The following is a 13,127-nucleotide window of genomic DNA, read 5'->3' on the forward strand; positions in this document are numbered from 1 at the left end:
CTTAAGCAGAGGGATTTGACTCTCTCCGCGGTCTTTGGGCTTTTTTCGCTCGGGATTTTTGCCCCGGGCGAAGCTGTACGAGGTCCGATATAGGACTTTTGCGGCTCTATCCTCATTTGCGTCCGTCGGGGCACATTTTGGTCGTGTAATCGAAGTTTCACGTCGCTGTCTACAGGCCAATCTTTTCTCCATTGGTCAACGACGTCATATGTCGTGGTGTTTGGCCAATACAACATGCGTGCATTGTGTGTCATGGTCGCTGCCAGAGAACCAGCTCTCCAACTTTAGCTCAAAACACATAGGAAGCCATCAATTATTACAAGCTGGAACTGCATGCAGCAAAAAAGAACCCGTTCGCTCCATGTTCGCCAAATACGTAAGACTACACTCGTCGAGGTGGGAGTTCCCCAAAGAGCTCATTCCGTCCGTCATCACACATGCCTTCTTCCGAGTAAACCGAGGGGGTAGCGTGTCCGTGTTGTTCCATATCCATCGTGTATCATGGCTTATTTCTTATTCGTGGCGACGACTGCGGCACAGTCAGCAGTGGCCTGTTGGAATCAAGCTGTCGCACTTACCAGAAGGAACGATGATGATGACCAGCAGAAGAATGATGCCAATGACCAGGCACATGCGCATCTTCATGTCCTTCCACCACATTTGCTTGCGCACACGGTTGGCACCGCGGCGGAACCCTTGGGCAGACACGGCAAGGTTGTCCGTCTTGTCCTGGAGCGAGTCTAGCCTGGCACCACGCTCAGACACCTTGTTAATGTTGTCGCGCATGATGCCCACGGTGCTGTCGATTTCCTGCTCAAGTCAGCAAATGCTTTGTTGTGCGACGCGCGGTCGCCGGCCCGGGCAGCAGCGAGTAACATTCTAGGCAGACGCGAGCACCGCCATGTCGCGGAAAGGCGACAAACGAGGCACAGGTTTCGGAAGAGCTCGATGCGTGGGCAGCAGTGTTCAGCGTCGCCGCAGCGAACAAAGCAGGCCACGGCAGCCGTCGTAAAGGAGTGGAGCGGTTTGTGGAGACGGGCTCGAGCTACACCGATATTTCACTCCAAGCTACTCGCTGCTGCGGCCCTGGAACAATCGGACGACGCGCATTTGCGCGAAAGGAGCGAGGGAAACGTACAGCCTGGAGGGCAGCAGTGCGTTGGTTGCCGCCATTGGCGTTGTTGGTGTTGTTGCCGGCAGCGTTGCCGTTGTTGGGAATGTAGGGGTCGTAGGGCGGTTCGCGGTCGGCCATTTTGGAGGATGTCGGATTATGCGGAGATGGGTTGGTGATGGAAAAAGTGTGATCGTCGGTCGACGGGGTATCTCGTAGGTGGTGGTGTTGTTGGTGGAAGGTGGAGGAAAGAAGGGTGGAGGGTCGCCGGTCGGTAGAAGTGATGTGACCGGATGGCTTGGGCTAGGAGAGAGGCTGAGCGGACGGCGGGCTGAAAGGCCGTGCGAGGGAGTTGGACTTGGAGCAGCAGCGTCTCGTGTTTTGTCGCGGAGGCCGTCGCAGCGCTGCACGACAAAAGGTTGACGCCAGTATTATGTATCCAGTTGAGCAGATGAAAGGGGTAAAGGCAGGGATTGCGAGTAGAGGGTTTCAAGGGCGAGAAGATGTTGAGAGGCCGTGATTAATTCGTAGTCAAGTCAGTCATTCCGGCGGGCGGCTGGAGAGAGGCAAGCAGGCGGCGGGCAAGCACCAAGCGCGGGCGGCGCAGGCTCGAGCAGTGGCAGTGCGGGCTGACTAAGGGTGGGCTTGCACGTGACGGGAGCTGCAATGGGTGCCTCAGGCGTCGACGCTGCTCCACCAGCGACGCCATTTTTGGATACGCGCGCCAACCGCATGAGGAAGCAGACAACAGACAGACCTCATGGCATGACAGCTTGAATAAATAATGCGACGGCGGCAGAGGCAAAAAAGCCACAGATGCGACACGACCACGACATTACCTGTCGGCCATCGGAACTCTGGGACACCTTGCCATGCTCGCTGCCCAGCCGCGCCAAGGCACTCCAAGCATCTGCGAGCAGAAAGAGCCTGAGCCAGTGGCCTCCTTGCCCCTGCCTGCCTTGCAACCTGTACTTCTCCATCACCATCGTCGTCGGAAACACCACAAACACTTCCTCCATCGTTCGTTTCTTGTTTGATTCTCATCACCCACCGCTTCTCCACACGCCCGATCCGTCAGCCTGCGCCGGCCCGCGCGTCACCCCGGATTTGCGCACCCGCCATCCCCACCCATCGCTCCATCATTCGACGGCACTCCTACGCCATCGTCCATCCTCCCGCTGTCTCTTCACGCTAGCCCATTCTGCGGGGTCGACCGTTGATATCTTCGAAAAAATACAATCTGCGCCCGAGTGCGCCTCGCAAAAATTGGAATACTGGTCGACGCGCATCAGCCGCACCCAAAGTGATCGCCAGTTGGTCATTACATAAACACTGCAATGAAGCTTTCGACCCTCGCTGGCACCGCACTGCTCGGTGCCTCGAGTGTCAATGCCGCCATCACAATCAATTGGCAAGATGACAGTATGGTTTTATTTTTGGTCCCGTCACGCCATGTGCTGACCATCTTTAGGCTCTATCAAGCAGGGCATGCAAACCGCTGCCAAAGGCATGACCAAATACTACACCGGATACAGGCCAGGAGACGTGCCCGGTAATCTGCCAAACCCATACTACTGGTGGGAGGCTGGTGCCATGTTTGGCGCTCTGATCGACTACTACCTCTACACCGAAGACGACCAATTCAATGAAATTACCATCCAAGGCATGCTCCACCAGGTCGGTCCTGACAACGACTACATGCCACCCAATCAGTCCAAGACGCTCGGAAACGATGACCAAGCTTTTTGGGGCATGGCTGCTCTCTCCGCGGCCGAGAACAAGTATCCAGACCCTCCGTCGGGCGCGCCGCAGTGGCTCGCCCTCGCACAGGCCGTCTTCAACACTCAAGTCGCGCGTTGGGACATGGCAACTTGCGGAGGTGGTCTCAAGTGGCAGATTTTCACCTTCAACAACGGATACAACTACAAGAACACCATTTCAACTGGCTGCTTCTTCAACATTGCGGCTCGGCTTGAGAAATACACTGGAAACACGACATATGGAGACTGGGCCTCCAAATCCTGGGACTGGACGCACGCCATCGGGTTGATGAGCGACGATTACCACTTTTTCGATGGTACTGATGACACGACAAACTGCTCAGGCATCAATCATATTCAGTGGACCTACAATGCCGGAGTTTACTTGGCGGGCGCTGCCGCCATGTGGAACCTTGTAAGAAACAACTGCCGCTGTTTGAAACGTAGAGCTTACACTGTGACAGTCTGCCGAAAAGGGTGATAACAACAACATCTGGCGAGAACGCGTCGACGGCATCATTGCCGGCGCCAGTGTCTTTACTCCTGACGGCAAGAACATTTTGTCGGAAGTGGCATGCGAGCCCAACAACAAATGCAACGTCGACCAACGCTCATTCAAAGCCTACATCTCGCGTTGGATGGCTTACACGACCAAGGTCGCGCCCTGGACAACCCCCAAGCTCGAACCCATCCTCCAAGCATCGCGCGAAGCGGCTGTCAAGACCTGCACCGGAGGTGATGACGGTAACCAATGCGGTCTTCGATGGACGACTGGTTCCTTCGATGGCAGTACAGGCGTCGGCGAGCAAATGGCAGCGCTCGAAGTGTTTGGCACAGCGCTCATCGCCAAGGTTTCGGGACCCGTCACCAACGAGACTGGCGGCACGTCCAAGGGCGACCCGAACGCAGGCGCCAACAGCGCCAAGGACCCCACGTCCATCCAATCCATCACAGGCGGCGACAGGGCAGGAGCCTCTTTCCTTACCATTATCATTCTTGGCGGAATTGTCGGTGGCGCCTGGTGGTTAATAGCATAGTGGCGATGGCGTCGCACAAGAGGAGAAGAGGAAAAGACGTCGTTTTTGATCTTTTTTGCTGCCTGTTTGTATTCACTGTCGCCGTTGTTTGGCTATTCGTGCGCCCCCTCTTACACCATCCTACATCTTTACGCCTCGACATGGAACAAGAGCAGTGCAGCGTTGGGCCTCGTCCCATAATCTCAACGGGCGCTGTCACTGCTTACTGCTCTATACAACACCTCATCTACCACTACAACACACAAATACCCCGCTCCCGCTCGCATAGCCGCTTTCCTTTTACCCCCATTTGCCCCTCCCGAGCAAGTCCCCCTTGTCGGTACAGGACAACGAATCGAAACCTTTCCCTTTTTTCTGTAAACCCTCTGCACATGACTGCAAACCATGGGAATCTACCTCGTAATATATGGAGGGGTCGACATTCGACATTCTTCCTTCCCCCTTTTCCCCCGCGCCCCCCGCCTCCTGTCGGTAGGTTGGCGAGGCACGCGTTTCTGTTGTGTAACCACACCAACCTCTTTTTCCCCCGCACCGTAGTACCTTAAGCTTGGGCATGCACTTTTATTTTTCCTAGCCGTTTTTGGTTGCTTTGGCTTTGCTTGGTTTTTTTTTTTTTTTTTTCCTTGGGTTCGTGGGTTGATTTGATGGCAAAGTCTTTCCTTTGGATATCCCGATCTTGTGCGTTGGTACACATATATATACATATTACTGTAATTTTGATCATCATGACTTTGGGCTTGAGAAAGGCACAGAATACAGGGAGTAGTAGTAGGACGAAACGGCCGAGTGACGAGGAGCAAGAAAATATTTCTTTTCCATCTTCCCTCCCCTTTCTCTAAAACGCGTAACTTTTCGTCAAGCTGTTGAAGGACGCCGCTGCCTTGCCTTTCCTTTCCTTTTGCTCACCAACCACAACTCCCTCTCCCTCTCCATCACCTTCCCCTTTTCCATCTCGCATCAGGTGCATGTGTCAAGACAGCCGCTGCTCTGGATGCTGTATGGTGCTCTCGGCACAGCGGAGATCGCTCGTATACCTCCGTTGGCGCCAAGCGGCGTCAATCCTTTGCCGAGCGCGGTCTGCTCTCGGCGGCGGCGGCGCTTCTGTCTCTCTCTCTTTCTGGATCAGGGGAGGGAAGGGGTACAGTACCCATGTGAAAGGGAAAGGGAAAGGGTGTGTATGTTGACTGTAGAGAAGAGGAGGTTGGGCAAGGATGCCGTTATGTGAGCAGTCGGGGGTGGGGCGGTTGTGATGAGGTGGGGTGGTGTGGAGGCAGGCGAGGTGAGGTTCTGTGTGGGGGTTTGCTCGCCGGAGCGGCGAGGTCCTTGGGATGTGGCTATGGGAGGATCTGGAGAGTGACTGGGGCGCGGGATTCTCTCTCTCTCTCCCTTCTACATTTTGTGCGCTCAAGACTCGGACGAGGCAGGCAGGCAGGCAGGCAGGCAGGCAGGCATGCTGGCGTGCCTGATGGGAAGATGGACGGTTGGACGGTTGGTTGGTTGGTTGGCGGGTGGACATGGCTACACATGTAGACGCGACAGCAGATGGAGGACGGCGTTCAATCATGTTTGCAATTGGTCCTTTTCGCCTTTCGTCGTTGATGAATTGCATGCAGTGTTGATGAAGCTGTCTGAACTTTGACATTGCTGCGTCTTTTCTTCTAGATATGTATCGGCCATGGTTGAAAGAGCTGATGGGGAATGATGCTCTACTTCTGCTCGGGCTCAGGCTCAACCACGAAAGCGCCGCCGAGCAGGATGGCCGGTTCGTCGAGGGAGTGGTGTTCGTAACTGCGATGGGTGTCAGTCGGTGAACATTAAAGGTTCTGTCCATCCGTCGTCCGCGAGAATGAGGAGGATGCTCTCTCTCTCCTAGGTAGCAACGCATCCATCTGTCTCTCTCTCCCCCTCATCTCACCAACTCAAGAACAAGAACAACGACAACGACGACGAGACGCAAAAACTCACCTCAACGTCCCCACACCCCCGGCCTCCAAAATCAACGCCGGATTCTCATACACCTGCCGGCCCACCCACCTCGCCGCAAACGCCCTCAAAACGTGTCCATGCGCCACAATGAGCACATCGCCCCTCCCCTCGCCCTCCTTCCCCTCCAAAACCCCCTTATGCCACCGCTCCCGTATCTCCCCAATCAGCTCATCCAACCGCGCCGTAATGTCCTCCGGGCTCTCGCCCCCGGGACACCCGTCGCGCCATATGTCCCACGGCGGCAGGCCGGCGGCGGAGCGTTGCTCTTTTATTTGCGCAGAGGTAAGGCCTTCGTAGTGCCCGTAGTCCCATTCGCGGATGAGCGGGGTCACGGTTATGGTGGCGTGGGTGTGGCGGGGTGGGTCTTCGGAGGAGGGAGAGGAAGTGGTGGACGAGGGAGGAGGATTGGTGGTGGATGCCCACGGCAGAGGCGCGCCGCAGTTGAAGTTGAGCAGCTCGAAGGTGCGCTGGGCGCGGCGGCGGGGCGAGACGTAGCTGTTTGTCGTCGTCGTCAGTCGTCAATCGTCGTTCTCATCACACCCCACACTACATGCAGACATTTCCCCTCTCCTGTTTCCTCCAACAAATCCCCAAATTCCCAACCCTGCCCCCCCCTTCCCCCCCTCTTTTGAAAATTGAAATCAACGCCCCCCCCCCCCCCCCCCCCCAAAAAAAAAAAAGAACAAAACTCACATATGCGCCAGATTCTTGGGCACAATGAGGCGGTCGTCGCCGACCAGCGCGCGCCCCGTCGCGCGGATGCGCTTCTCGCCGTTGGCCGTCAGCGGCAGCTCCGTGGTGCCCGTGTGGCGGCCGTTGAGGCTCCACTCGGTTTCGCCGTGGCGGACGATGAAGATGCGGGGGGTGGGCGGTGACATTGTTGTTGCCGTTGTCGGGTGTTGGGTAGGTTTATCGGGGAGGATGGGCTGAAGGGGGGGGATGGAGGGTGGTGGTGAGAGATGTTCAATTGAGGCGCAACAGAGAAGAATCGGCTGTAGATGTGACGACGATTGGAGATGTTCAAGGGAAAGAAGGGCTATCAGTTCACAGCAGTTATGATAAAAAGATAAACCAGCGGACGCTAGAGGAAGCTACCTACGCAATCTAGCAGCGGCTCGCTCGGCGCTATCCGCCCGTGCGTGCCTGGATTGAGGCTCCAGTCTCTTGCGCGCTGATAAAGAAGCTGACAGCAGAGTGACGGAAGACCCGGATGGCTTAATCGACTGGGAAACTGCACGCTTGGCGCGTGCGAGCTGTCTCGGCCTGTTGTGTGGAGACCGACTTGAGGTGGAGGACGTGGAGAGTGATGTCATGCTGGCCTTGACCCCTTGACCCCGCGCCCCACTTTGTTTGGGAGCTCCAGCTCCACGCCCGTTTCTCTGTGCAGTTACAAGATGTTGAGAGGAACTTGATCCATTTGATTGGAGTGGAGCAAGTTTCAAGAGGTCCCTCCAGCTTTCTTCTCCTATTGACAAGATGCAAATTCTGCAAAGCATATCGGCAACGACAAGCCCACGGCTTTCCCTCGGCCTCGCTCGTCATCACACCGGCGAAAACGGCACAAAGTCAATCGCGAAGACGCGAGGCTTCAAGAATCTTATCAGCGACTCGAGATCAGACAAATTCGCGATTGCGACTGGTAGAAACACACTTCGGCCAAAAGTCGAGTCAAGGCTCATCAAGTTTACCTCGAGCACATCTCACAAAGACAGTATCTTGCTCAGGGGCAATAACATTGCTAATGCCTGCAGCTACATTACACACGTAGAAACCCAATCCAGTCGTGCCCTCATGACAAGCGTACAGAACAGCGCATACTCGTACATCAACCCCTTGGCGAGGGCCTCACAACCGCGGCGACGAATTGCGGCCCAGGAAGCGGCGCATCCGGCGCTTGTGGAGGGCGTTGTTGGTGTTGTCTGAAGGAAGAGCAAAGTCAGCACAAATCCACACACCAGTCGACTGGATTGAATGAAAAGGAGAGGAACAGGAGGAGGTAGAGAAAAGGACAGAAAGCTTACCCGTCGTCGTCGTCTCATCCGTCGTCGCCTGCTGCTTCGTCTGCTGCTGCTGCGTATCCAACGGCTTCTTCACATTGCCCTGATTCGCGCCCTCATTCGTCGTCGTCGTGCCTCCTCCCCCACCACCACCACCCGTCGTCGTCGTAGTCCCAGACGGATTGGCAACGCAGGCAAAGCTCAACTTCTGCGTATTCGCCGGCTGCGGGCCGTTGCCCATCATGACGCCCTGATCGCCTGTCCCGCCGCTCCCGTCCACCTTTGTGCTCGTGTCCCACTTCATGTTGACGTAGGGGAAGCAGATGCCGTTGGGCAGGAGGACGAGGTCGCCGCCGACAAACACCTCGGTGCTCTTGAAGGCCTCGCCGTCGACTTGGGCCGTTGTGCCGTCTACTTGCGCGAAGTAGGTCCCGGCCCATGTGCCCAGGCAGCCGGCCGCTTTGACGCATTGGGGGCTGGTGATCTCTTCGTACGTGGAGAGGAGCGTCTTCTCGTCAAACGCCTGGATGTGGGTGTTGAAGTGGTCGGCGGGTGGTTGCGTGATGACGTTTTTGGCGCCGACGCTGAACTTGTCTGTCAGGATCGCGATGGCGACTTGACGGCCTGGTGCGCCTTCTCCTCCTCCTCCGCCTCCTCCACCACCGCCTCCGCCGCCGCCGCCTCCACCACCCCCAGTGGTTTCTTGCGTGGTATCTTGCGGCTTCTGCTGGGTCGACGTCATCTGATTGCCGGTCGTGGGCGGCTTCTTCGTCGTCTTCTTCTTCGACGACGTCTGGCGCCTGACGAAGCGGAGGAGCCTGCTCCCAGACATATCCATTTGCTGCGTGGTATCCGTCTTTTGGTCCTGCGTCGTCTGGTCCACGGTGCCATCTTGCGGCACCGTGCCAGTGTTTGTGTTTGTATTCGTGTTTGTCTCGGTCCCTGTTCCCTTGGGACTGGCCTTCAGCTCGGTGTTGCGCGTCAGCCAGGTAATGGCATATGACTGCGACTTGCCCAGGCGCGTGAGTACGCTCCACGAGCCGCCCATTCCGTTGAATGGCTCGCCCGACATGCCGTTGATGAAGGGCTCGACTGAAAGGGGGACGGCCGGCGGGCCCTCGCCCTGGTTCTTGGTGTTGAGCCAAACAGTGCCGGTTTGATCTTCAGCGCAAGCCGAGCAAAAGGGCGCGTCATCAGCCTCCTCAAAGGCAATTCCCGTGTTGTGACTACACCCGCCAGCGCTCGTGGCGCCTTTGATGTCTTGAATCTTGCCATCCTCGTCGACGTACTGGATCGAGTCACTGAAGTGGCCTTTGGCACCCTCGCCGGTGTAGTAGCTGATGACGAAGCTGCGATGGTGAGCAGGAAGCTTTGTGATGGTTGGATGCCCACTTACTACGCGCCGTAGAGCTTCTTGACGGGAGAGTAGGTCAAGTCGCCGTTCATATCGACGGCCGCGCCGAGCCCTGGGTCTGGATGGAGCCCAGGCCCGGCAAGGAAAACTTTCCACTTCACTTCGCCGTCGATAATTCGATACAGTACGGGGACGGGAGTAGGTTCCCCAGCGTCATTTGGGGGAGGAGCATCCTGTGTACCCTCGGGTAACGGTTCGTTTGTCAAAATAGCGACGCCCTGCTCTTGGGCAACGATTCCGCCGGCTGCATGCCGTCAGCACTGTGATTCCTCGAGGGTGTGGTGGACGTACCTTCTCTTCCGTCTGGAATGGTAAAGGCGTCGCCAACGGCCTCAAAGGTCTGTAGATTTACTTGTTGCACGTGGACCCCTTTTCCACTGGCGTCCAGGTAAGCGACGTATCCAGCGTCGCCGCTGGGTGAGGCAGCAAAGCAAACGCGTCTGTGGGTCTTCATTCCCGTCCAGTAGAGGTCCTTGATGGGGTTGAAAGGAAACTGCAGAGAGAAGGAATCGACAGAGGTTTTGATACTGTCTGCCGTGATGGCTGCAAAGACAGTTTGGGCTGTCCAAAATAGCACAAAAAGACTGGTGTGGATCCGCATAATGAGAGTGTTGGTCAAAGAACGACTGTGTAATCAGGGACTGTGATGGGCCATGCGCCTAGAAAGTGCTGGTGGTAAGAAACTTGAAGATCATATAGGCCAAGCGGCTCTGCTGTAGCGTTTTGCTAATTACGCAACGGTCCAGGGACCGCTTGCAGAGGCGGCGCCACAAAGACATGTTCACGTAGTTTGACGTATACCAAGCTTCCGCATCAGTCGTGAGTACCTGCCTCATTCAGCTGACTGTCCATTACAAATGCTTGAAGGTGTGGTCTTGCTGCAATGAAGAACAGCTAGCTCATTTGTGCTCTCAACTCGACCACTTTTGTAAATCCCGTCGTTTCTCATCACGTCTTCTCTTTGAAGGCTCTCTCCTAGGCGTGCAGAATAATCCAACTTTCTGGGCAGCTGAACTTGGACTTGAAGCGACTTTGCGCACCATGATGCAGGTCAAAGTTTATACCGCGGTTCCTTGAAGTTGACTTTACCTGAGACCGACTAACCGTCCAAGGCAAGCGGCACCATGTGCCTAACCAGGAGCGCGGGACTGCTAATAGGCAGAGTGTCCAATTGCGTGCTGGCTTTTGAACGGCGAAGTCATTTTGCAAATTTGACCGTTAGTTGACCGCGGGATGATGCATCCTTCCGTGCGACTCGTACAGCCGGACGTCGCAAAGCCGAATACGGTCGTCGGTCATTTGTCATAGGAATTCGAATTCGAATACCATTCGCACCTTTGGACTCGTTGGTTGAGGGTTAAGAGAGCGGACCGGAGGTCGTGATGCATCCGAGTTGGTGTTGCACAAGCACTCAAAAGCTTGCCGATGCGGCATCTTGCAATGCCGGAACGGCATCGACCTCCGCTGGTCCTCGGCAAGACGCTCAAAACCACCAGTTGACGGAACAATGGTACCGGATCGATTGACACCTAGGTGGTGGACATCGAAAAGTTGAATTTGATCAGTCGACTTGTGCAGACGTCGCCAAAATAGGGATTGGAGAAGCTTCCGCATCTTAAAGTTTCCTTTCCCCTCAAATGCCGAAACGGTATAACGTCGCTGTTTTGCAAGTGCCGATTGGACCACGTGCTTCAATTCTCAGCTCTTGGTGTCTGCTTGTCCATACAAATTACCTGATTCCGACAATTTGGTTAGGCCTCCCGAGCAGCATGGCTGCTGAAGAGTTTGGATTTGATTAGAGGACTAAAAGGGATCAACAAGGCAAAATGAAGGCTAGAAAGATGCTTAAGAGTGAAGGCTGAATTTGCAAATCCGACAAGCTTGTTATCAATCATGGCGTGATGGCGATGTGGAAGCAGGCGCGATGGAATCATCTTGAGCTTTCAGAAACTTGTCGAAGCCTCAGCTCGTAGAAGAATGCAAACCAGCGATGCATCGGACGTGGAATGCATCAACATGGCCAAGACGGCCGGGACGGCACGAGAGTGCCTTGCAGGTCGGTGCAGTCGTCGTGGATTCGGGAATGGGGCCGTTTCTGATGGAGGGTGTTCTCAGTACAATCTCAAAGCAGATTGAACAAGGGGAGCCAGGTGCGTTGCAGAAGTTGCTCCGACTTCCTGGCTGCCGGCTCGTTGCCCAACACCAGCGCTGTGCGATAGGCAAGATGTTTACCAGACGATCAAAAGTGGCACAGAGCGCAGAACAACGTGTTCTGTGGCGATGATGTTGCCCGACGACTTCTCAGGCAGCGGTGGTGGTGCCGATGCATGACGTGATAGCGCTAGGTGTTGAGAGACAGCGCGCATACCGATGCAAGCTAGCGTTGTTTGCAAGAGGCAATGATTGATCACGGTGCTTTCACACGCTAAGCCCGAAAGAGTAACCACGCTGCTCGTTGCAATTTCATAGGTTGGTCGATTTCTCGGAAAGAGTGCGGCGTTGGGCGCGTAGAAAAAGCATTCAGATTGGAATTTTGGTCTCGCGACAACAATGTCTTCGGCCTCAAATCAAAGGTGGTTCCCTGAGATAGATGGCGGCGTGATTGTTCTGGGGTCGGCTTGTCCGTTTTAGGCATTCCGGGCGTGGTCCAAGCAAAAGGGACGAGGCGTCGGCCGATGATAAGCACCCGTGCGGTGAAGGACTTTTGGTCAGGGCTTCAAGTTTGGTGGCATTCTATAGGCTGGCAATAGTGTCGAGAGGTCAACAATAGCATTGGGGCGTGGCAGAATTGCATCATGTGGTTTTTCGTTTTGCTATTTTTTCCTTGGCTCCCAGACGACTCCTGACTATCGTAGATTTCAGGATTTTTCGAGGCCTCAATGACTCGGCCTGTGGGGACGAGCGGAAATGCATCGTAAGTTGTGACGGCGACTGCGAGATTGGCGCCAAGGAACCGATAGAGTGGAAGCAGTAGTGGCACTGCGCAGGAGACGGTGTTGCTGCCGGTTGGAGAGTAGCGTGTGTACGCAGACGAGGAGCAGTCGACAAAATTCCAAACCGGAGATGGTTGGTGATGAAGAGATGGTGTTCGATTCAAAGTCGGGTCAGGGGACGGGGAGACAGCGGACAGGGGGCCCTGGCAGCTGTGGCTGAACGCCCACGTCAGATCTCTGCTGAAACGCCGCGGGAAGGACCCTTTGACCCTCCAACACCTGGCCCGTCAGTCGTCTGTCATCCGTGGTTTGCAACTCTGCCACTCCAAAAGGCCAAGCCTCAGCTTGTCGAGAGGTGTCAAAAAAGGGCCGTCTCTTTGAACCTTGTCGAAATGTCCTCGTGTCCGTACTCTGGCCTTCTCGTGTTGTAGGGCTGCGACAGTGTTAAGCTCAGACGCCGGCCGGTGGCTTGGGAGCGGTGCGGATGCGGATGCTGCAGCACGCACCGCCACAGGGAGGTGTAGAGGCGCGCGCGAGGACAAGCCACGCCGACTCCAAAATTAGAGGCCATTGGCCGTGACGACGACGAGACGTGGCCGAGCGGAGGAACAGGTCGTGATGGGACGACAGAGGGTAGGCGGTTAACAAATGGTAGGACTATGGAGGAGGAGGGTCGGTGGGGACGCTCAACATGGTTGAAACCATCTGTCCGACTTCAGGAGACAACCACTACATACTTTTACACGTGCCCACCGGCGCCTGTACCGTTCAGGTTCCAAAGTACCTCAACTCGATACATCATCAGAAAACTTGTCGTGTGCTGTGTTCTGCTGCGGCCCGGGAGTCGTTGTTCGCTCGCTCGCTACTCCGTACAGATACGCCCGTCTCC

General features: G+C 55.7%; 4 protein-coding genes across 4 annotated transcripts; 1 reads left to right on the forward strand and 3 right to left on the reverse strand.

Moving 5' to 3' along the window:
• Nucleotides 1-506: 506 nt before the first annotated feature.
• On the reverse strand, nt 507-1,252 carry BKA78DRAFT_352313 (putative snare protein Snc2; the record flags this gene model as incomplete). Its single annotated transcript, XM_066891331.1, has 3 exons — nt 507-529; nt 579-810; nt 1,139-1,252. The coding sequence occupies 3 exons, from the start codon at nt 1,250-1,252 to the stop codon at nt 507-509; spliced, it is 369 nt and encodes a 122-aa protein (XP_066745906.1).
• A 1,050-nt stretch (nt 1,253-2,302) lies between these two features.
• BKA78DRAFT_126088 (mannan endo-1,6-alpha-mannosidase) lies at nt 2,303-4,104 on the forward strand. Its single transcript, XM_066882513.1, has 3 exons — nt 2,303-2,533; nt 2,583-3,286; nt 3,336-4,104. The coding sequence occupies exons 1-3, from the start codon at nt 2,449-2,451 to the stop codon at nt 3,906-3,908; spliced, it is 1,362 nt and encodes a 453-aa protein (XP_066745907.1). The 5' UTR covers nt 2,303-2,448; the 3' UTR covers nt 3,909-4,104.
• A 1,222-nt stretch (nt 4,105-5,326) lies between these two features.
• On the reverse strand, nt 5,327-7,167 carry BKA78DRAFT_266305 (histidine phosphatase superfamily). The gene is made up of 3 exons (XM_066885467.1): nt 6,588-7,167; nt 5,874-6,389; nt 5,327-5,696 (listed from the first exon to the last, which is right to left on the reverse strand). Exons 1-3 carry the CDS (start codon nt 6,770-6,772, stop codon nt 5,615-5,617), a joined length of 783 nt encoding a protein of 260 aa, XP_066745908.1. The 5' UTR covers nt 6,773-7,167; the 3' UTR covers nt 5,327-5,614.
• Nucleotides 7,168-7,739: 572 nt separating this feature from the next.
• On the reverse strand, nt 7,740-9,906 carry BKA78DRAFT_352316 (uncharacterized protein; the record flags this gene model as incomplete). Its single annotated transcript, XM_066891332.1, has 4 exons — nt 7,740-7,813; nt 7,916-9,240; nt 9,288-9,549; nt 9,597-9,906. 4 exons carry the CDS (start codon nt 9,904-9,906, stop codon nt 7,740-7,742), a joined length of 1,971 nt encoding a protein of 656 aa, XP_066745909.1.
• Between the last annotated feature and the right edge of the window lie 3,221 nt (nt 9,907-13,127).

The sequence above is a fragment of the Phyllosticta capitalensis genome (genome assembly GCF_038381095.1).
Source record: "Phyllosticta capitalensis strain CBS 128856 chromosome Unknown BKA78scaffold_4, whole genome shotgun sequence".
Taxonomy (NCBI): domain Eukaryota; kingdom Fungi; phylum Ascomycota; class Dothideomycetes; order Botryosphaeriales; family Phyllostictaceae; genus Phyllosticta; species Phyllosticta capitalensis.